The sequence below is a fragment of the Perca flavescens genome, chromosome 9 (genome assembly GCF_004354835.1).
Source record: "Perca flavescens isolate YP-PL-M2 chromosome 9, PFLA_1.0, whole genome shotgun sequence".
Taxonomy (NCBI): domain Eukaryota; kingdom Metazoa; phylum Chordata; class Actinopteri; order Perciformes; family Percidae; genus Perca; species Perca flavescens.
In genome coordinates this window covers 14,827,659-14,852,354 of record NC_041339.1, presented here as the reverse complement: position 1 = coordinate 14,852,354, position 24,696 = coordinate 14,827,659, and the positions used below count along the sequence as shown (strand labels likewise).

Here is a 24,696-nt window from a genome sequence, read left to right as displayed (position 1 = left end):
CAATATGGGAAATAATACCTTAAAATAAGAGTCTGTGCAAATATGCTAAAAATGAGAGTAGTGTCCTCATTTGTGTAGGCCAAGTCAAAATCTCAAAATCAAATTGGAGTCAAAGTGCTAGACTTTTTTAAGGGGAAAAACATAGGCCACTGACTATTGCCAGCCTCCCAAAAGGAGCTGGCTGTAGTCCTTAAGTGCAAAACCTGTACCCGGCATGCCTTCCCCCCATCCCCCCCCCTTCTCTCCTCATGTTTCTGAGGTCAGTAAACAAGAAGTGTGTGTTTCCCTTTAAGGAGCCCCCACCGTTTGCACAGCGGAGGGAGGAGGAGCAGGCCTGCGGAACAGCGGCTGAAGAGAAAAAAAAAAAAAAAATCCAACGGAGGACGGTTTCAAGTCCCCCCAATAGAAACTGTGCCTGATTTGTGGCCAATGTTGGAGATGTAAGAAAAAAAAAATGAAGAGAAAGAGAGGGAGGGAGAGGAGAGAGAAGGAGGAGGGGGAGGAGGAGGAGGAGGGGGGGGGGGGGGGGGGGGGGGGGGGAGGAAAAACACTAAAGGGGTAGCTATGGAGATGGAGCGTTTTCCTGGCTGCTTTCTTTGACAGGTGTTGAGTGGGGCAAAAGTCTTAAAACAGAATCCAGCATGTACGCCAAAGGTAAAGGAGCTGTCGTCCCTTCCGATAGCCAAGCGAGAGAAAAGTAAGTGAATTATGCGCTATATGTAAGACTTTACCTGCTTATCAAGCAGGCGAGGGGGCAGAGAAGGGGAGTCCAACTTTCTAAACTAGGTACTGTAATTTAAAAGGAGTGGAGGCTACTGTAGTAAAGTGCGCTCCTCCGTGCGGTTTCCCCCTCCCTCCGACCACCTTAGAGGTGCGTCTTTTAAACTTTTTTCTTTTTCTTTTTTTTTTTTTTAATTTTACCTCTTGTTTGCACTTTGGCGTTTTTGCACGGGATATTTAGGCTACTAATATTGTGTGTTCGTGCAAAGCGCACACACTTCTTCCTCTGTAAGTTGGTGTAACCTTTTGGAGAGCAACAATGTATTTGATGTTATGATACGGCGCGCGTCTGCAGCATTACAAGTAGAAGAAGACGCGCGTTTACGTTTCATTTCGGGTAAAACATGTTTGTGTAGAATGGATGTGTGCTCGTCGCTGCGCGGACAGGAGGCTGCTCGCATCGTCTTGTAAACTTTAGGAGATGAGGCTGCTGGGTGGTTGAATCACGTTGTGTTTCAGAGATAGAAACGGCCAACCTGCTCATGCTGTTTGCTGTGTTTTTAGGCGTAAAGCCGGGCGCAATCAAACCTGGCGATGAAGGGAAAAGTTTTGTCCCATTCAGCAGCCGTACAGCGGTGGTAAACTTTTTTAGCATCCGTTCACACGAAGGAGAGTCATGCATGCTGCCACGAGCATTACGCTGTATTACAGAGGCATACTTAGCCTATTTTACTAGACCTGTCGATGAATGTAGTATCGCATGTAATACCTAATGGTTATTGTGTCTGGGAATATTGCAAAAAGCACTGTTGTGTGTGTGTGTGTGTTTTTTTTTTTTAAGTCGGTTCAATTCCATCATGCTAGTTGCTAGATTTTGTGTTTAAATGTTCTTTTTTTCCACATAAAAAGCACATTTCTCAACGCATGGATTTGTTTAAAAGATGAAAAGCCAACTTTGAAATGTCACTGTCCCTTGTAGACTGAAGGCTGCACTGGTGCTCATGCTTGCTCTTTATTCCGACGCTGTCTAGAATGTGTCTGTATGTGGCCATTCATAGATTTGGACCTTCTTTGCATCCCAGCTTTTAAGATCGGTCTTTTTTTTTATCACCATTAGCTATTTTTAAGCACTAAACAGTCTGAGGTTAGAGGAGTGAGTAGAGATCCCTGCTGGGATGCAGTTGTAATCTAAAATCACTGTCAAGTCCTGAGAGGCTGCTGTTACACAGCACCTCATACATCTGTAATAGAAACAACATTTCTTTAGAGACTTGTGTTTTTTGATTCATTTCGTGTCACATTCAATTGATTAAGCTTTCTAGAGACGTGGCTCGCTTATGTGCTTAGTGTAAGCTTCCTGGAATACCACTTTGTACACTTCTAGTGCCACGAGCGTTTAATTTCACTCTGAATTCGCATCAGATTATTGGAAAATTGAGCAGCTCTGTGTGTGTGTTTGTGTTTGTGTCTGTGTTGAGGTGAAGGAGTGAATCCTAAACGAAAACAGTCCCATGTGGTTTGATGAACAGCAGGCAGAGTGACCTTTGAACCAGCATATGATGCTTTAATATTGCATATGAACCATCAGCAGACGTTAAGCTGCTTCTACACCTGTTTGTGTGCCTTAGCTTCGTAACTTTATTTACAATACATCGAAAGCAATGGAAGATTTAAATGCTGTGTTTTTTTAGACAGTTTTTAGTTGCCCTTGCTTGTTCAGGGAGTGTGGATTATGTTCCACGTGTTATTGGGAGTGAAATCAGTGCAGAGGCAGCATGTATTTCAAATGATAGTGTAGGAGGAGGATTAATAATTTAACTCATAAGAAATACAAGCCTTTTGGGAGCTGGAAATGATGAATCCTTCTGTGTTAAGGCTGCTTGTGAATAACAAAACCCTTGAATTTGTTTTTGTGTGTGTGTGTGTGTGTGTGTTTGCATTTATTTTATATATATATATATCAGAAACTTCACAGTAAATATATTCTTTAAACACATGTATATATTTAGTTTAGTTCGAATGTGTGTGTGTGTGTGTGTGTGTGTGTGTGTGTGTGTGTGTGTGTGTGTGTGTGTGTGTGTGTGTGTGTGTGTGTGTGTGTGTGTGTCCCAGGCCTATAGGTATTGTCCAGACATAATGGACGACGCTTGCCCTCTCCCCTCACCTGTCTTGTCACCCTAACCTGCCCCGCAGGGCCAACACATGTTTCCTTGTTAATGTGAAGCTCACAACAGCTGCCTCAATGCATCACTGAATTAGCTCATATTCATATTTACATATTCATATGGCTCTTTACATATTCAGATACTAAAAAGAGGGCACCCCGGATGGACATTCGATTAAAGCATACAGTATGAGCAGTATCACAGCTGCAGCTGTTGCTTAGAGGATTGATTGTTAAGTATATGTACTTACTTAAATAAATAAACTATATAAAAAAAAAAAAAAAAAAAAATATATATATATATATATATATATATATATATATATATATATATATATATATATATATATATATCCTGGTTTTATAAAGTAAGGTTGGAATCAGTTTGAGTCAAGTGATGTTCAAATTACAAAAGCTGACATTACTGAATATTAACTCTAATTAAATTAATTAGGTGTTATTCTCCCTATGTTCCAAATAATGTTTTAATGAGTGAATGTGTGCCTGTTTAAGCTTATATGATTCTTTTGATTAAGACTAAGTCGCACCATATTGCAGTTAGATTAGATACACAAAAGTTGTTGAAGGAAAAGAAGAGAATGATAGTAGAGTAGTAGAGACTGGAGAGAGAAATGTAATAAGTCCAGAGCAGTGTTGTATAGTTGAAGGCGATTAGACAATATAAGGGTATGGGCAGAGCATGTGAGTTTACACCAAGTGGTGTGACAAGGAAGAAGTTGCAGAGGAGAACTTTGTGTAGCTCCTGCAATGACTTTTGCTAAAATGTACATACACGTACAGTATTTCAAACAGACTTTATTACACCATTTGTGTTTGTTAGCAGTCTGGTGTCATTAAGAGTGATGGCCAGCTGCTGAAGCTTTTCAGTGGATTAATCTCACTGTTTTTGAACAGCCCAAAAAAAAAAAAAAAAAAAAAAAAAGAATATTCATAATCATTTTTACACCACCGTCTCTTTTAACTCCAAGAAAAGAAGGAATCCTAAAGAAGTTCAAGCAGCAGTGATAAAGGCCTCTAACTCACTCTATGTGCTGCAATGTTGCCAGTGTTCCAGGTGCTATGTAGTCTCGTATTGCCAGACCTTCCTCCATAGCGCTGCGGAGGAAGGTCTGGCTAGTCCACACAGCATTCCGGGATGGGAGAAAAACGTGCTCTCGTTTATTGGCATTTCTTCTAAACCAATCACAATCGTTTTAGGCGGTGCTAAGTGCCGAGCGGAGTCACGCTACCGCTGCAAAATAGCCTCGGGAAGGAACTTGATTTGGTGGAACGTGTGTACGTTCAAAGGTTGTTTTAGTCGTGCAACGAAACGAAACTCAGATTCCACAGATAGTCCAGCTCGCTGTCTGGATTTAGACTGGAGAGATCTGCGGAGCAGTTAACCTAATAGTCCTCATAAATCGACCAGAGTTTAGAATGCCAACACAAAGAAAGCGGAAGGTAATGGGACATCCAAAACGGACATCCAAAAAGAGTGACATCCGGCGGAATTTCCACCAGAACGAGAGCAATGCCGGAAGTGGAGCGTCGCGGATGTAGACTAGGTGCTATGGTGCTTTTATTAGCTACTGGTGTTGTAGTCCTCCCATATTGCCTCTGATAATGATGATCTGTTGATTTCAGTTAGAAGTAGTCAGATTTGGTACAGTTTCTGCATGTAATCTGGAGTGTACAGATGTGAAGTCTGAGGTTCATAAGAAGAAGTAAATGCTCCTCTATAGTACAGCACGTCCTCCTGTGTGTATTGCACTGAAGGCTTCAGTTTTCAGCCACCTGACTGGTATACAAAAGTTCTCAGGTGTGGTATACAAAATGTATGTACGAGCTCAAGTGTGCATTTAAGTGTATAATGGCATTTCCTTCAAACCAAGGCTCGAAAAAACAACCTTTGTTTGCTTAGAAATGCAACATAAAACAGTCATATGTACATATCACATGTGCATTCCTCCGCACAGTCAAGGCCTCGCCATACAAGTGCAATCAGCTGCCTGGTTTCACTGACGCGAGATCACAGGTAGCAGGCAGGAGGGGGGGTGGGTGAAGTGGGCTCCTTGCACATCCTTGAGAAAAATTATTGTGAGCAGACATTTTGTAAAAAGAAAACATGCTAATAATAATAATAATAATAATAATAATAATACGAAAGGTAGATAAAAAAAAACTGTTGCCCTTGCGACCAAAGAAATTAATTACTCTCCGGACTTTTTTTCCCCAGCATTTAATTTAATTTAATTTATTTTGAACAGGTAATACAGCAGCTTCAATATTAATGTCACCTTATTATTTAGTAACTGGAACCTCTTTGAAATATGCACTGATGAATCCGGCTTCCTAATTAAAAGTGCCATTCACAAACGTATTTAATAGCTTGATCAAACATCTCATTTTTTTTTTAGAAGCACGTTCTTAGTTTTCAAAAGAATTCTGCTCCCTGCGTTTGTTTTCTTATCCTCTGTTTGTTTACAGACATTTTAGTGCCACTTCAAGTGTCGCTGGATTTGTTTGGGGGAAAAAAAACTTCAAGTTAATCAGTTTGTTTTGAACATGGGTTCTTTACATCCTCCACTCCTATGGCTCCTCCCACGTATTTAGATATAGCTCGATGGGGATCTTCAGGTCTGAATGCATGGTTTTGATTCTACGCAGATGGCTCTGCCATCTGCATTTCAGCCTTTTGATAGAAGCATAAAGAGCTACGCACTAACATAGGCAGAAACATTGCACTAAAAGTAAAGAAACCCTTGATTTACCCTTGGCACCCTTTGGCTGACTGCTTTCAGATATGTCAACAGTCAATTAATGCAGCCTTTCGTCAGCTGCTTTGGGTGCATCCGCACAAATTTGTTCGTTTTCTCACTCAAAATAAAGGAGACAGTATAAATATTGAGGCTATGTGCCTGAAGTCGTTAATCAGTTTGGCAACAGAGCACACAGAAGAGAAGTGTGTTTGCTTCATCAGCATATAGAGAAAAGCATCAGCCTCAACAGACCACAGGTACTTCACTTCACGAGTTACTAAAGATGAACATAGAAAACAAATGGTTGGTTTGTTAGTTAATGTTACAAAAGCAAACAAAAAGTTACATCATATTGTGCTCATTAACTGCTGTGGGAGGAGGCTCTGGTGATAACAAAACTATGTCAGCTATGTCAATGTAATCTCTTCGCACAAATCATTATAATTCTCTCTCCTCTTCCTCTTTCACTGAAAACCGAAAATGTACATTTTCAGTCAGTTAAACTCTGAGGTTAGAGGACATTTACAAGTCAGTCTGTCGATGGGTAAACGTGTGTGTGTGTGTGTGTGTGTGTGTGTGTGTGTGTGTGTGTGTGTGTGTGTGTGTGTGTGTGTGTGTGTTTTTGTTTAACTATATTCGTGGGGTCCAAAAAACGGGAGTCCTTAACTTATGAGGGTTAAGACTTGGTTTTAGGATTTAGGGATAGAATTAGGTTATGGTTAGGGTTAGGGTAAGGGTCAAGGTTAGGCATTTAGTTGTGATGGTTAAGGTTAGGGTAAGGGGCTAGGGAATGCATTATGTCAATGACGGGTCCCCACAAAGATAGTGCCACACACCTGTGTGTGTGTGTGTGTGTGTGTGTGTGTGTGTGTGTGTGTGTGGGTGTGGGTGTGTGTGTGTGACAGTGTGGATTAACCCATGGCTAAAGCCATGCGTGTTTACACGCGTATTGACACTGATTTGTTTTGACAAAGGAACTGCCATATCAAAGCTAAGCAAATATAAACAGTGTGTGCAGTGGGAATAGGCTTTAGTGAAACAGCGTCATGGTATCACAGGTGTCTCAAACAGGCATCCAATCTCTCATTCACCTTCAAGTGATAACATCACCACATTCACACCCGATCACCACCACAGAGTGAGATCTATACTGCTTTTTATATGATGTTTATAAATATTTAGGAAATAATATTTTGTGTTTTTTGCGCTTTGTGTTGCATTCAGTGTGCCACTGAATACATAAATGATGCATGCTATACATGTTTATTCTTTTGTGAAAGATTGCATATGAAAGCAGATGCAGCAGCTAGCCCTGCTGAAACCTCCTCCATCACTTCCTCCATTCATACCTTACCTCACCCTGCCCCTGCTCTCGCTGCTGAATTATTAAAACGAAGACATGAAAGTTAATTTGCTAACTGTCTGTGCTTTAGCTGGCTAAACTCAGCCGAGATGCCCTTGTCTCTGGAGACGAGCGAAGGAAAGGGAAGGCTGGATGGGGCAGCCTGGGGCTAAATGTCAGGTGTGTTTCCTGGGGACGAGGCAGTGGGAGAGAGCTCCTTGATGTGCGGACACGGAGCAAAGTACTAGTTAGGTTAGGGCCAGGGAAGGAAAGAAGATCAGAAATGGTGTTGGAGATACAGTACAGGCCAAAAGTTTTGACACACCTTCTCATTCAATGTGTTTCTTTATTTTCATGACTATTTACATTGTAGATTCTCACTGAAGGCATCAAAACTATGAATGAACACATATGGAATTATGTACTTAACAAAAAAGTGTTAAATAACTGAAAACAACCACCCTTTGCTTTTTTTGATAACTCTGCAAACCCTTGGTGTTCTCTCAATGAGCTTCATGAAGTAGTCACCTGAAATGGTTTTCACTTCACAAGTGTGCTTTGTCAGGGTTAATTAGTGGAATTTTTTCCCTTATTAATAAAAAAGCAAAGGGTGGCTACTTTGAAGAATCTAAAATATAAGACATGTTTTCAGTTATTTCACACTTTTTTGTTAAGTACATAATTCCATATGTGTTCATTCATAGTTTTGATGCCTTCAGTGAGAATCTACAATTTAAATAGTCATGAAAATAAAAAGGAAACGCATTGAATGAGAAGGTGTGTCCAAACTTTTGGCCTGTACTGTATATTAGTTAATAGATGGTGGAAAAACAGCCACAAATGATCTTGTAGCCTAAGAGGGGAGCGTGAGAAACAGACACATACGCGGCTTGGCTTTGTGTTTCTTTTAATGTACTCTGCAGCGTTATATCATCACCCTTGACATTTAGTCAGCACAGGTCAACTTTTCTTCCTCCCATTCAGACAAGCTTCTCATCGTGTAATTTGCATCAATCTACTATAAGGTGATTTTCATGTGAACGATGACCACGTCAGCCGAGGAAGGAGAGTGAAATGTGTCATATAGGAAATGGAGATGTGGAGAGGACCGTGTGGTTGTGGTTTGTCTTGTAAGCATCTCATCTTTTATTCCTGAGTGACATGTGTAACTAGTGTAGGGTTCACAGGGAAGGGATTCAGGTTTACAGTACCCACAGAGGAAAGAGTGGAGGCTCTGACCTTCAGTTTCCCTCTGACACAGCTCTCCTGTACAGTACCCCCCCTCCCCCGCCCCCCATGAGTCCTTTATCTACCTGGCCTTCCTCAGGCGTTGCTCCATCAGTTCCCAAAAAAATTCCCCATTCTCAGCCGAGTTACACTTACTGCTTCTGACAGAGTAACAAAAGGTGTCCCCTGAAGCCTGGATTGAATGAGTGTTTTTAAATAATGCATTGCAGCTGGGCCAGGTGCCCATCACTAGGGCATAGAGCCCCTTAGATCACACCAGGCTCTGCCATGAAAATTTCATTGCATTGCTCATGGGAATCTCTTTTCGATCCTGTACAGTGCAGACTGGGTGTATAGGAGCTGACGCCTGCCGATGGGTATTTCACAGTGTGAAGAGGGCCTGATTTGTACACCAACAGACTCTTCAACCAGAACCAGGGAACAGCTCAGGCTGACGGAGCAAAAAAAAAACAAAACATGGATGCTTACGTCAGCATCACAGTGAACAACCACAAACGCAAAACTAAACCAAAACAGACAAAATTGATAATTAAAAAAGTACTGTTACACCATACATAATTTCCACTGGGGATGGGGGAGGGGGTTCGGAGCACTATACCATGGATATAACAAAGGTCCCATATTGTAAAAAGTGAGATTTCCATTTATTTTTTTGATTATAAAACAGGTCTAGGATCTATATAAATACTATGAAAGTATCAAAATGCTCAATCCACAGAGAAATGCACACCGCCCGTATTCAGAAACTGTGCCTTTTTAAATGAGCCAACAGGGCTTCCGTATGGTTGTGATGTCACAACCGTACTTACAGCCGCTACAGTGCCGTTGTTTATTTCTAAAGAAACACGACAATGTATAAAAGGCTCTATTACCTTGTACCTCACGTTATGGCTCCGTAGCAGACGTTTTTGTAAAAATAAGCTAACGATTGTGTCATAACCAAGTGACTTACTGTCGCACAGTAGAGGAATTACCGTATAGTACAGGAGAAGCTCGCAGGCAGTTTTGACTTACATTAGCTGTTTAGGTTTAATTACTAATGTTAACTAGCATATTAGTTAGCAATAATTAGCCTGTGCTTATGTTATCTCCTTACATATACCTACGCTCTCCGTCTCTGTAAGATTGGAAATGATTGAGATTTCTCTTGTCACAGCTACCAGAAGACTTACAACTTTCAGACACGTTGCTCACGTCACATTTACGTTGTCTCTGTCAGTTGGAGGCTGCGCAGTAACGCTCAGCGCTCACCGGAAAAGTGCTTCTAATATCCTTCACTGGTCTCCGTCCAGAGCAACGGGGTCTATTGGTCCATTATATACTGTCTATGTGTGCATCCTGTGATGATCCCAGAAGTTGTAATACCCCATGTGGCCACTACACAAATTGATTTACAGCCTAGTGTCATTTCTGGGGGACAACTCCTACATTTTTTTTTTTTTAAATCTATGTTTTATTCACAGTTAATATTCTCCCTAAGAACACATTAAAATTAACATCAATCACAGATATGGCAGAAATGGACAGTGCTTTTCTACCATTAACTATACCTTATTAACTAAACTAGTGCAGAGCCTGTTGAAAATGTGCCTGTTTGGAATGGGCGATTGCTTGGCCTATGGTATTGCTGCTTGTAGAATTCTTCAAAACCAAATTGTACACCAAAATGACTTACAGAAGAACCCTACACCCCTTAATATACAACTCCACTCTATAGACTACTACTGACTTACAGTGTAGGCTACTACAGCATCAGAGGAAGATATTGTACTACTGTATTTACCTGACAGAGAACAGGGCAGATTCAGATGTGGAGTAATCAGACATTAGCCTCATGGAGTCATGGCAGTGTGCTGCCCATCCGGCCCGTTATGAGAGATAATCAGCACATATCTGTGTTCATCAACCACCAGAACCGGACCGTGTGTGTGTGTGTGTGTGTGTGTGTGTGTGTGTGTGTGTGTGTGTGTGTGTGTGTGTGCGCGCGTGATCTCATTTAGTCCTACTTTATGGGTTTTTTTCATGTTTTTTTTTTTTTGCTTTTGCTTTTTTCTTTGTTTTCTTTCTTACATTTGATACTTAGTTTACTCAATGAATTGAATGTATGTATTTCTTCTCACATTATTATCCTTGATGCTTTGGCAATATTGTTATTTCTGACATTCATACCAATAAAGCAATTTGAATTGAATTGGAGAGAGAGAGAGAGATAGAGAGAGCGAGAGAGAGAGAGAGAGGCCAATTCCGGTCACCGGCCGGTCTATCAGTGCATCTCTACTCTTTGTCGTTGTTTATATGTATGTTTGTTCTTATGCTTTGGCAACACAGATGCATTTTTTGTTATGCCAATAAAGCAACATGAAATTGGAATTGAGAGAGAGAGAGAGAGAGAGAGAGAGAGAGAGAGGTCTTGTGTCGTATAATCGTTAATGAATTTAACACTTCAGCAGAGGTGCTCATTTCCATACAGGTTTAGAGGCTTGACAGTTAACGATGAAGTATGGATTTGATTCGTGGGGGTATTTTGGCGACGGTAATGTTGTTAGTGTTGTAAGTTAGCAGTAGACTTAATTAATCTGACCCAGGGCGAGTCTGAAGAAAACTGATGTGTCTGCCCGTTTCAACCCGTTTTCTCGCATTGCACAGCGCTGTGAAGGAATAATCTCCAAGATTACATTATGTTCTGCTAGCTCACAGCAATTTAATAATTTGTTCTGTTCTAAAGTGTTCTGCATGTGGCGTCTGAGTGTGATGTGCAGTTTACCTTCCCCCCCAAACACACCCCCAAACACGGACACATATATACAGATACGTCTCGCTGCCACTTGTCTGTAGCTGGCTGTGCTTTGCATGTGTGGGATTCTGAAACGTCCTTAAATTCGGGAATTGTCGTTTGTTTATTCAAAGTCAAAGACAGTCCAAAGTAGTGCTACTTTGCACATTTTTGTGGGTCTGAGGTGTATGTCACATTTCAGCTGCCAAAGCTCCGCTGCTTTCTTCGACCCTCTCTGTCTCTGGTCCTGCACTGAGCTCGGTCAATTCAATTGTATTTATAGTATCAAATCATGACAAGAGTTATCTCAAGACACTTTACAGATAGAGTAGGTCTAGACCACACTCTATAATTTACAAAGACCCAACAATTCCAGTAATTCCCCCAAGAGCAAGCATTTAGTGCGACAGTAGCGAGAAAAACTCCCTTTTTAGGAAGAAACCTCTGACAGACCCAGTCAGTGTGCAGTGTGAGAGGGGGAGTGGCCAGCGGCTAGAGTGGCAAAAGCCAATGTGTGCTTCTTTTACCTATATATTTAACGATATCTTTTGCATTTCTTATCCAAACAACGTCAAACTTGACACTGCACTTACTTGTGCCCGTAGCAAGACACCTGTCAAGTTTGAAATCCATCGGACTAACAGTTCGAGAGATATGCGCATAACAGACAGACAGACGTTCCTGCAATTTATAGATAGATATAATTTTAAGTAGGGTTAGTGCATTCTTTTTTTTTACTATGTAATCTTTGGATATATACCTTTTCTGCATTTATTATGAGAAGCTCGATAAACTATTTCATCATAATATGTTATTTGCTAGGTTTATATAAATGTATATAAATGCAGGACATGGAATTTACAAAACATTTTCAGAGCACACATAATTAAACGTGATAGACTCGTTCCTAAACACAACACTGATCAGTTTCACTTAACGATACAGGGGCAGCCACTCCATTTGAGGTCAATATTAAACATTTACAACAAGCAGTTTGCTCCTTCTTGTGACTCGCGCTTCTCACAATCCTTTTCTGCACATGCAATCTATGGCCGGGCCTTAAGTAGTGACGCCTCTTTAAAGAACCACTGACCTTTCCTCTGTCACCACATCCACCCAACACACACATAGCCTGCTACTCTAATGAAAAACTCTGTCGAACTATAAATCCTTTTCTTTAAACAGCATATTTACACTACGTATCTGAAATGGGTGTTGATACAGTTGTATCTGATGTAAGAGTGAGAAATAGAAGAGGCGATAGCATCTAGTGTCTAATGCTAGTTGAAACTGGTTTGGACCAGCTGTAGCAGATCATTTTCTTTTAGCAGATAGTTGTCAAGACATTGCAGCGCAATTCAGTGATATCTTTGAGGAGATAAAAACTCAGGTTGCTCAGCCCTGGCTCATTATTGATTTATTCAGTATCATTCAGCATCAACCCAAACATCATAACTCTGTGTCTGCTCTGGACCTCGATGCATGTGATCAGCATAAAAACAATCGCCCACCGTACACAAAAGCACAGAAGCTCCCCTTTTCTCTATGTCAGACAATTGCAAACAGATGATTGCAGGCTGTGATGTCTGTCCAGACTTCTGCATTGTAGTACAAATATTGAGTTGCTTATTTGTGCTGGCCAGGGGCAAATGGTGCTTCTGTCCCGATGTGGTCAGAGTGAGAGGTCCATCTGTGTCTTTCTGCAGCTTCATGTGCAGTCCAATAAGGACTGGGCAGTATACTGAATATCGGACATGATCCTGATAATTTTGTTGCAGATACAGAAGACAATTTAATATTAAGTTGTTCTTCAGATGAGTTTTGAGTCTGGCCCAGCTGCTCTAGTCTTGATTTGTTCTTGTCTGTTAGAAATGAGCACCAGCAGAGTTAACAATGCAAAGACAGTGACAAGTAACAAAGATGAGTCAGCGGTTGGGAGAAAGCGAGCAATGATCTGGTGCCACCCAAAAATTACACTTTTTGATATGGAGATGGTTTGATTTTAGTGGATCGGATTCAGAACAACTTTCATCCTTTTTGCTTCTTCAGGCCTTTGTTCTGTCTGTATATTGAAGTAGTTCACAGACTAGTTCAACATTTGGGAAATAGACTAATTTGCTTTCTTGCTGAGAGTTAGATAAGAAGATGGAGACCACTCTCATATTTTACGTACAGCCAGAAGACCGTTAGCTTAGCTTAGCATAAAGACTGGAAGCAGAGGGAAACAGCTAGCCCATCTCTGGCTGAAGATAAAAAAATGCGCCTACCAGAATCTCTTAAGTTCACTTATTAACACGTGTGTTTAGTTCATATAAAAACCAAAGTGTAAAAACCGGCACATTGTGCTTTTACGAGGAGTTATGTGTTGGACTATTTCTTAGCCGGGAACAGTGACTTCATGGAGACTTGTCATCTTGTTGCCAAGCAACCAGACTTTTATTTATTTATGTGAAAATATTGCATTTACTCTTTTGTATCAACACATTAAACAAAATGCGGAATCAAAATTGGCACAACTTGTCATATAATAGTAATGTACTTTAATAGAAAGTAACTTTAGGTATTTTGTTCCCCTCATGACGGAAGTGTTCAACGTGCAAATAGAGTACAGTCGGCATCTTTCTCCTTTCATCGGCAGTTTCCACCATTACTATAAAGGTTGTGCTGTGTTTAGCCATTTCAGGAAAAAAGCTTAAATATCGAGATACACCTTTATATAATTGTTTAGTGCCAATAGAATAAAGACTTTATTTCACTCATAAGCCCTACTTGTAGCAGCGATATTACACTACAGGTCTAAAGTTTGGGGTTTGACATTGAAATTTCTATTCCACTCCATTATATACAGAATACCAGCTGAGATCATTTGCATTGTTTTATTTTTTTAACCAGGGCAGCAGTTTTCAGATTACATTATGTGCTTACATAATTGCAAAAGGGTTCTCCAATGTTTTCTCAGTTAGCCTTTTAAAATGATAACCGATTAGTAAACAGAATGTGCCTTTTGGAACGTTGGATGAATGGTTGCTGATAATGGGCAATGTAGATATTGCATTAAAGATCAGCCACTTCTTTCTACAACAGTCGAGAACCCTTTTGCAATTATGTAAGCACATAATGTAATCTGAAAACTGCTGCCCTGATTAAAAAAAACAATGCAACTGATCTCAGCTGGTATTCTGTCTATAATGGAGTGGAATGGAAATTCCTAAGTGACCCCAAACTTTTGTGTGTGTATGTGTATGTATGTATATATATAGGTATCAATGTGTGTGGCATCTAAAAAATATCAGGAATCCAACAAGCAGCGTGGTGACATCAGAGTCCAACTTCAGCCATATTTTTTGTCTCGCCTGGCCATGTTTCTCAGTGCCTACGCTGTCTTGTTTTCAGCCTTTGTGCCTCAACAGCAGAGTTCCTAAACCCACAGGGATATGGCTGAGTGCCACAGAGGCTCTTTAGCTCAGAGTTGTAGAGCTTTACATCACATATTTACAACCCCTCCACAGTGTATATGGTCTTCATGCTGTAAAATCATGTTTATCCAAGCTCCATCTAAAATGACAAAGTGATGATTTTCTGCCAATTGTGCACATGTTGTTGGACTTACCTTTATTGGCTACTTGGAAACAAGGGTGACACAGTTCAGGGGGAAGAGAGAGCATGACCTTGTTTTTTTTTTATTTCTTTTTATTGATCTCTCAAATGAGTGCTGTTTTTGAGAGTTAAATGAGGAGGTTGGAGGAGTGTAAAAGATGTTCAGCACTGACTTTTCTCTTTCTCTCTCTCTCTCTCTCTGTTTTCCAGGTTAGCTTTATATGTGTACGAGTATTTGCTGCATGTCGGCGCACAGAAATCAGCACAGACCTTCCTGTCAGAGGTAAGACCTTCTTTCAGCTTGACTTCCTGTTTCTAAAGCGTGAGTGTGGTTCCCCCTCTATTGTATGACCTGGAATGGAATTCACATTATAAGTTGTTCAAGCAGCTGAGCAATCTTAGTAAAAGCCGAGCTTTGGACACTGAAAACTGTGACAATAAGAATACATGAATGAGCCAAGACTTTTTTATTTATTTTTTTATTTTTTACTGTAACAGCTGCTGAACAACAGCAATGTTCTTTTGAGTGTTTATTAATGTGGGACAATGTAAACATGGCATCGGTTTGACTACTTAATGTGATTACCCTCCCTTCATTATAAGCTGTAATCTGTAATCATAAACATTGTATAATTAGAGCGGTTTGACATATTGTGGAAACGTGTTGTTGCCCGCTCACTGCCATGACATTTAAGAAGAGGAGCCAGTCCCGGCTAAGTTAAATAAAGTTTTACCTTTTTTAATATTTCACACCATTCCAAACATTACCATGTGTCCTAGCTCTTCTAGACTTATCAGTCTGATATTAGGCCCCTGAGCTGTTGAAGAGGTAAGGTCTCTAATATGTTGCATCCTCTTCCTTAATGGACATCTTTCCTGCTAATGGTCCCGTGTCCAGGCCATCTCCTGTACAACACCTCTCCTGCCCACTGGCTTTATTCAGCTCCACATAATACACTCCCATCACTGAGAGGGGCTTTAATGGCAAGCAAAGGCAGGTTTATATCGTTCAACTTCAATACTGACATTTCATATCTGTCTTTTCATCAGGTGAGCTCAGTATAGAGTCACATAGAGGTACTGTTGCACGTGCATAAACTCACACTTGCTTGCTGCACATCCAGAAGTGAGAATCTTGTGAGGAACAAGCAGCTCAAGTGATCATCTGTAGGAGTGCTAGCAACAGGCTTTGATGAAGTAAAGCTTTTCTACTGATTAAAAAAAAACTGCAATGTTATCCTTAGGATTAAAGTAATAGCTCGGAATTTTGGGAAATGAGCTCATTTGCTTTTTTCAGAGAGTTAAATTAGTAGATCTATACCACTCTCATGTAGGGCTGGGCAATATATCGATATTATATCAATATCGATATATGATTGATATTATATCAATATCGATATATGAGGCTAGATATCGTCCTAAATTTGGGATATTGTAATATTGTGATATGACACGAGTGTTGTCTTTTCCTGGTTTCAAAGGCTGCATTACAGTAGAGTGATGTCATTTTCTGAACACACCAGACTGTTCTATTATTTGCCTTTACCCACATAGTTATTATATCAACATAACTGATTATTTATCAAAAATCTATCGATATCGAGGTATTTGGTCAAAAATATCGCATTAATCACATAAATAATATATAAAAAAATAATCGCATTAATCGCATGCCGCCATTTATTAATTTATTTTCACTTCACTCGGCTTCACGTCGTGCCTAACAGGCTACTATTTTGACCATTTACCGCACCTTTACTTATCATCAAGCTGTCATACTTCCTCCTAACACATCCTACTGCTGCTGGCTGCAGGCATGATGGAGAAATGCAGCAGCAACACAATTCTGAATGGCGCTTTTTATTTTCCAAAAGAGAAAATCGAAAGCCATAGGCACATTGTGTAAAGCCGAATTAAAATATCACCGAAGTATGTCAAGCTTGAGCTACCACCTACGAGCTAAGCATAGTACAGTTAACGTGACTCAAGTTGATGCTAGTGGGCTCAGGCAAAGCACTATTTTGGAGAGTGGTACTCGCCGACCTGTTATTGAAACCAAAGTGCAAAGTACAAACGCTGTCTCATCAACCGGTGATCACTGGACATCAGTGAGTAATCAAAATTATTTAGAAGTTACTGCACACTATATTGACTCTGATAAGTAGGGTTGGGTACCAAAACGTGCGAAACGAAAATTCCGGTGCATGACTTTACACTACACCTGACAGCAGGTAACGTTAGCTAGCAGCTGGATTAAACACGGTTAAAATGCTGACAGCTAACGTTAAACAGTGTAAAGTGTGACTGTATTTCACTGTAGAGGATTCCAACACCGGGACGTAACAGTCTGCTCTGCAGCGCAGCAGCTGCCATTGTCGGAATTAAACAACACAGACTGTGCGTTCACTTAAAATAGGTAGCCTCGTGGTGCATTCACAGTAATTGTAAAATACCATTTTCCCATCTGGTGGTTGTTTTTGTCGTTCAACAGCAATTTACTGGTGAAAAAGTTATTGTTATAGTCATTACATTATTATTACATCTTTAATTTTGACCATGGCCTTAACAATAAACAAGTTCCCGACTGTTGTTTAGTACCCTTCTTTTTTTTCTTTTTTCTTCTTTTGTTTACAGTAAATAAATAATAAGCTAATACAAATCTTAAAGTCAAGTTCATGAAGTAACTTTCTTTGTATTCATTTGATTCCCCGTCAAGATACACTGGTAGGAATTGCTTTCCATTGTTAATGTGAACTTAAAAACAGTTCTGAAATGCAAAATAATAGAATTTTAATCATATGATAAAACATGCGATTAATCACGATTAACTATAGAAATTCAGTGATTAATCACGATTAAAAAAAATTAATCATTTGACAGCCTTAGTGCTAAGCTAAGCTATGTAGCTTCATATTTACAGTAGGCCTTACAGACATGAGAGTGGTATACATTTTCTCTTTTTTTGTGTGTGATCAACTTTTTATAAGCACCTTCAGACATACAAAACAAATTCCACAATGTGTGACAGGGAATATCAGATGGTGCACAGAACAGAGAAATACAAATTGAACAAGAACAAAAACCCTCTCCCACCCCCCACCCTCTGCGGTCTTGAGGAAAAAAAAACAAAACAACAGAAACCACACCTTGCCTAATCACTCTCCTCCAATTCTTGTGGGGTTGAGGTCATTAAGTCTGATATTTGTGCTGCTGCGCTTCCCCATAAGCTGATAGTTGATGATTTGGCTTTGTTAATCCTTACATTTTCTCATTTGACTCTCAGTAAGAAAGAGTCAAGTCAGTCCATTATCTTTCTATTACTGCTTTCAACTTCAACTATTTATTTTATGTCTGACTTGGCCTGGGCAACAAACGAATTGTCACTATCGATATCACATGATAATACCCTCATCTTAAAAACATTATGGGCCCTATCTTGCACCCGGCGCAACGCAGCGCAGCGCAGCGCAGCGCAGCGCAGCGCAGCGTAAAGCCTGACCCAAGTGTCTTTGCTAGTTTAAGACTGACTCAGTTGTCAATTTCCTGTCCAGTGCCCACGTTTTTTAAATAGCAAGTGCACCCACGCCTGCGCCCGTGGGCGTGCTGGTCTTACTGGGAGGTGTGTTCAGGTGAATTCTTGGCGTATTGCTATCTTGAGGCAGCGGAAAGTGGTCGCACCATTGACCAACAAAAACCTGCTCTAAAGTCAATAGCGCAGCATTTCATTGTTATTTTAACAGCAAATTAGTAAAATGCGCCTAGGCTCGTGCACAGCACGCGCACACTATGCTTGTTACACACACACAGGGAAGCGCAGCAGCACACAAACATGCAAAAGATTACAAATAAAAACATTACGGTGCAAATCCTCCATCATAATGGCAATGCACCAAGGTCCAAACGCGCCTTTTGCCTTTAAAGGGAATCGGAAAAGTGGATTTGGACACGCCCTAAACGCACCTGCGCCAGGCGCTTCATGCCGTGCGCTAAGATCATTAAAATAGGGCCCTATATCTCTTCTGGTTGTGTTTTTTGGATTTTTGAAGGAAAAACACCTAATGAAAAAGTAGACAAAAATACATCAAAAAGAACCGATATAATCACTCTCGATGGGACATGGATGTATCAATCAGACGCAATCAGACAGAAGTTGGTTGCATTTGCTTATATTATGCCGGCAGCAGGGCGGGCAGAGCTGGAGGCCTGCCCAGCTGCCAGCAACCATGAGCGGGCGTCTAAAATATGAGGCAAAGATGGCGGGAGCAGCACAGGGAGATCAAGTGGTCGCACTGCAGAGAGCCTCGCTCATTTCAGATCCCTTGTGGGTGAATCGTCTCCCAGAGACTGACTGTTATTGGTGAGCTGCTGGAAAGAGGTGAAGTTCTGGGTCGCAGGCAACCGGAGGCACACAAGCATGCACGCACACACAGACCCACACACACAGACCCACACACATTTAAACAGCCTTAAACCGGAATTAAAACAACATCTACACAGACGGGGATTAAAACAACATACACACAGACCCACACAAACAGTCCATGTCCACAAGGCATACATGCAAAGACTGCTAAGTCAATTTGACGCCAGTTGTCTCAAATTTTGCGCCTGCAACAGTATATTGTTTCATGATTTTGTTTATTTCAACCACAGCATCGTTTGTACTTAGTTGTCTTATATGGTCAGAGTCAGTGTATTTGGATTAGACTGACAGTAATGGGTAAATCCGAGCAAACACTGCAGCTTGACCTTTCCCCTTTGACTCTTCATGCAGTCCTAGCAGTAGGCTTTAAAGTGTTGAGGGATTTCTCACGTTTATTCGAAGAAAGGTTGCAAACGGACTCCTCTACATCGCTCAATGTTCAGTTACTATGTTAGCATTCATTTAACGTTCGCCAGATTTGTCTTGAAGCACACAGAACCTGATCACCCTCTCCTTGCTTTGATTTTTTTTTCCTGTGTTCCGCCCTCGTTCATGCTTTGATCATCCGCCTTTTTTCTTCGGTGCCTCTCTATGAACCTCTTGTTTAACCTCCTCACTCCTCAAGTCCCATTAAGAAAATAAATTGCTGCAAATAAATATAATACAAGCCAATTGTGAGAAACATTCAAGAAAACACATGAGGGGCATTAAAATAACAGCACAATTAAAAATGTACTGCAAATACATGCTGCAAATAGAACACAACGGAACTAAGTCTGAAAGTTAATTCTTGACTTAAGAGATGCGGTTGAAAGCTCTGCTCTCGAAAAAGCTAGTAAGTGGTCTATTTCAGTAAGTAATCATAATTCTCATTGTCAATTAATCTGCCATTTAATCTTGATTAATCGATCAATCATATTGTCTCTCAGATACCAGAAAATGGTAAAGAAAATACTGTATATATATATGATTTTCCATAGGTCATGAACAGTTGACGTGTTCAGGATGTCATGCTAAGTGTATTGTGTGTGTATATATATATAATGGAAACAATAATACATATATATATATATATATATATATATATATATATATATGTATGTATTATTGTGTTGGTTCCATTGTTTTGTACGATGTGCAGCGGGTCTTGGTTTGAATTTGAGTGTCTTTATGCTATGCGTCTTCAAGTTAGTGAATGTGGTTCTCAATTTGCTTGTTTTCGTATTTCTTTGCTAAATCCCATGTATGTGTTTAAGGCGGGATGATGTTTTCTTTGCAATGCATTGAGATCTCTCTACCTCAGCACCTTTGTACCTCACAGTATCATACACAGAACACACACACACACACACACACACACAGAAATGTTTCAATAGATAAGGGACTTCTATCCCTTCAGGTAGACTGAAGGCACACACCACACACACACACACACACACACACACACACACACACACACACACACACCTGCTCATCTAATGAGAGCGCTATCACCTGGACTCTCCTGCCTCAATTAGCCTCTGTTCTTCTTCAGTGAGGAGCACACACACACACACACACACACACACACACACTTATAGTATACACATAATACACTTCTGTCCCCGAGAGGACTTTGCCACTCCACGCTCTCCTGCACAGTGCAGCACTCAGCTCTTTAGCTGCATTAAATCAACAGGCCCAACCCACATACAGCACATCACTATAAAGTGCACTGGGGAAATCTATAGAATAGACACTTTAATAGAAATCAAAGGCATGGATCTATGATTGATATATATATATATATATAGCTTACTGTCAAAAATATTTTAATCGCGATTAATTGCATGATTGTCCATATTTAACTCGTGATTAAATGCAAATGATTTGCACATTTTCTATCTGTACTAAATCTACGTTGAAAGGGATATTTTTGAAGTTTTATAGCTTTTACCAACATGGGAGCAAACAAATAGAACTATTCTTACTTTATGCAAATGATTATTATTATTATTATTGCAACAATCCAAAACAATGACAAATACTGTCTAGAATATTCTCCAGAATAACCTTAAACAGTTAGGCTATACTTATAACATTTAAACTTTACTCTTGTCGATAGAACCATCTGAAAGGACTTTGAAACTGAACTTGCTCAGGGAGGATTGTTTCTGCTAGCCATCCACAACGTTACTACTACTACATCGCTTTCTGATATTTTTCAAACTACGTCCCAAATCACAGAACATGCGTGCATTGATCACGCGTCCAAACAATTAGTGCTGTAAAAAAGAATTTGCGTTTAGAGAAAACGTTGACGTATTTTGCTGCTGTCATACTGTCCTCACAGACTCATGTATGTATGATTATGTACGTGTGTGCGGAATCATGTCAGTAGGAGTGTGTGAAGCAGGCAGCGGGTCTGCTATCTCTCACTGGATCTTATCTCGGTGTCCAGATGCAGACAGGAGCTCTGCTGGTTTGTGATGGCAGTGGAGAGGGCCGCTGCTTCAAGACAGTCACAGTTTCTTATCCACAAACTCAGCGCTGCACTGCACTTCGCTGCGCTGCCCGTTGGCCTATTTTTCTGTCCGACAATCGCTCTGTCTGTCTAAAGTTGGGAGGACAGTTGAGCAAAATGATTACATTATGCATAAAACATGCTGCAAGGTCTAATCTGTCATTTCCCTCCTCTGTCTTCTCCCCTCACTCCTCTATTCCACTTCTCTCTTCCTCTCAGATTCGATGGGAGAAGAACATCACACTTGGGGAACCTCCAGGATTTTTACACTCATGGTGGTGGTATGTATATGTTGATCCTCTTGCTCTTTGTCTCTCTTGACCACACACACACACACACACACACACGTGTTATTTCAACAGCTCACATTCATACTGTAGAAGTACTCTTGATGGTCTGAAAGAATGTGCAGGGGTGGAGAGGGACAGTAATTGCAGGGAATGCTAAGTGCATCTTCTCACGCATGTTTAAGTGCTGTTATCCTGGCGTCTCTCTGATTGACAAGTGAGCTAACTTGCCTTGCTCTGTTATTTAAGCCGAACTATTTTCTTTTTTAAAAAGCTCACATCGAAGTGTGACCTGTCCAATCAAAGTCAAAATCTGAGACAGATCCCATGATGCTTTGTGGGATGTAAACAGGAAGTATAATGTTACAATGGATTAATTGAAGTCTGGGCTACAATTTGAGCCACTGAGCCTACATTAGTCAACATTTTGGCAAATTATAAGAATTGAATAAGCTATTAGTAGTTATTGTGTGCCATGTACTCATGGATGTACAGACAACTATGACTGGATTACTTTGAAGAGAACTTAAAACGTGATAATTTTCAGGCAAGGAGCGTCTTTTTTTATGATTTGTACACTGATTTATAGAAGTTTGTTTGTGATGGACATCAGAGATAATGGCATCATCTGAAAGTCTAAGTCACGTTTGGATCTACAAATATGTGTATCATTTCTGTGTGGTCACATTTGACTGAGTTATGACTCCGAGATGGAGTGCCGTTTGAGCTATGTGTCACTGCCTCTGCTGCTGCAACTGCTAACTGTCAAGTCAAGTCATTTTTATTTAAATAGCCCAATATCACAAATCACAAACTTGCCTTGGGGGCTTTGCAATCTGTACAACATATGTGTTGATGAGCAGGTCAAATCAGCAGGTCAGACTATGATAACTAACTTCCAGTTGTTTTGCACTGGTTTGCACCTCCCCCTTTAAGCTCACACACTATCTTTGCCTCACATCTTTGAAAACCTACGCCAGCGTCAAAATTATAAGACTTTTTAAACCTGATGCTCCATTAAACAGAACAAGGCTCTTACGTGGGTTGTTCCTCTTTTCATTCTGCGTCTTTAAACAAATCCGTCAGATCTCTTAATGCTAGATTATTAGAGGACAGTGTTCTCTATCTGGCTGTAAGAACAGGGTCAGTGGGCTTAGGCCCCGACACGTACACTGTTTTTTTTTTTCTATGTCTGAATTAGAAAGAATAGGAACACCCAAATTTAGGATTCCCCCTTTTCCAGTTGTCAGAACAAGAGCTTTCAAAGTTAAAGGCAAAGAAGAGAGCAGACTGCCGGTGTGGAGGAAGCTAGGCAGCTGGAAAGGATGCAGACAAAGAATCAAGCAGGGCAAACAGGCAGGGAGGTTGAGAGGCTGAATCCTCAGCAAGGCAGCACGAGAGGCGAAGAAAGCCAGGATAAGAGGTTTGACAGGGCCCGCTTTGTTTGTCATTCATGCTATCCTGCTCATCCCTGCCCTGTGTAATAAACCCAGACATGCGGCTTCATTTATTCATCCTCTCTGGCCCCAGTGTGCGTTGTAATTGTGCAGCCTGTTGACACGGTTCATAATGCTCCTTAAAGAGCCTGGCTTCTCTCAACCTGGCAGCTCTCAATTGGACAGCTACCAGTAATACTGACAGAATGACATACACAAACATACAGCGCTGCGTAAGTTCGCGCTCGCTTCTGCCTGAACCAATAAGAGGGCTCGGGGAGACTGGCCCAGCGCGTGTGTGAGAGTGGGAAACTGAGAGGGAAACTGAGCGCTCATAGTGTGTGTTCTGACTCTATTGATATATTTCAGCAGAGTGTGGGAGATGACCTAGTGCGTGTGTGTGTGCCAGAGAGCAGTTGGAGTGTAGGCTGCTGATTAGCCAGGCTGAGCGAGGCAGGGCTCCAGTGTAGTATGACCTAGCTGAGGGGCGTCTGTCTGGGCCACGCAGCACGTGGACATGGAGACTCACTGGGGGTGGGGTCTGGGGGTCTGCTGCTGGGGGGAGGAGGGGGGTGGAGTCCCCTGTCCACCCCTATGCCTGCACCCAGCACACCCCCCTCCAACCTCCAGCTTCCCTCAAAACAAAAGCTCCAGATGGTAGGAAAGCCACCAACCTCCCTCATCCCTCACCCTTCGCTCCCCCCTCCCTCAACCTTTGTCTGGAGGCCTGTCCCTTTGTTTGCGGAAGAGAGACCCCAGAACGGATTAACTCTTTGCATTCCAGCCTCTTTTGTGTTAAACAGCCAAATCTAAGACCCCGACCCTGCCTCCAACCCAGCCCCACCCCCCCTCCTCCCCTCCTCAGCACCTCACTGAGGTTTTCTTCCCTCCTGTCTCTGCTTTTGTGGCTGTTTCCTGTAGGATGGCGTTGTGGGGTGTGTGTGTGTGGGGGGGGGGGGGGGGGGAGGAAGAGGGAGCCTGGTGGTGGGAGTCACTCATCCACATCTGTTGTTATGGATGGGAGGATAAAGAAAAGGCTCAGCGAGGGCTGCAGGTGTTGATTGTGTCATTAGCTCCCTCTCTATTGGCTGCTGCTAGTTGTCTCCTCCTTATCCCAAAATCGATTGCTTTAACCAGTTTTCACTGGATGGCCGCTGCATTCTCAATACACCACCCCCCCCCCCTACACACACGCACACACACCTCTCACCTCAACACACAAAACACATAAAAACCTTAGCGCAACAACAGTGTGTCAAGGGATCCTCTGTGAGATTGCCTCTAGCTGAAATTCTTGTTTGTGAGGGGCAGAGAAAACGGTACAGCCGCCCTCTGCTCCGTAATGTCTGGACTGCTCTTATAAACACAGGTTTCAGACAGTATTCTCCCCTTTTCCCCCCTATCCTCTACTATCCTCTCCTTGCTTAATTTATCCTTCTTTCTT

The 24,696-nt window shown here is 41.3% G+C and overlaps 1 protein-coding gene across 2 annotated transcripts in view; it reads left to right on the top strand.

Moving 5' to 3' along the window:
- The first annotated feature begins 549 nt into the window (after nucleotides 1-549).
- The window catches only part of ssbp4 (single stranded DNA binding protein 4), a 93,661-nt gene continuing 69,514 nt past the window's right edge, over nucleotides 550-24,696 (top strand). For both annotated transcript variants that reach the window (XM_028588095.1, XM_028588096.1), the window contains exons 1-3: nucleotides 550-697; nucleotides 14,814-14,886; nucleotides 21,749-21,810. In XM_028588095.1, coding sequence (XP_028443896.1) covers nucleotides 642-697; nucleotides 14,814-14,886; nucleotides 21,749-21,810 — 191 coding nt within the window. In that variant the 5' untranslated portion in view covers nucleotides 550-641. The remainder of the gene's footprint in view (nucleotides 698-14,813; nucleotides 14,887-21,748; nucleotides 21,811-24,696) is intronic.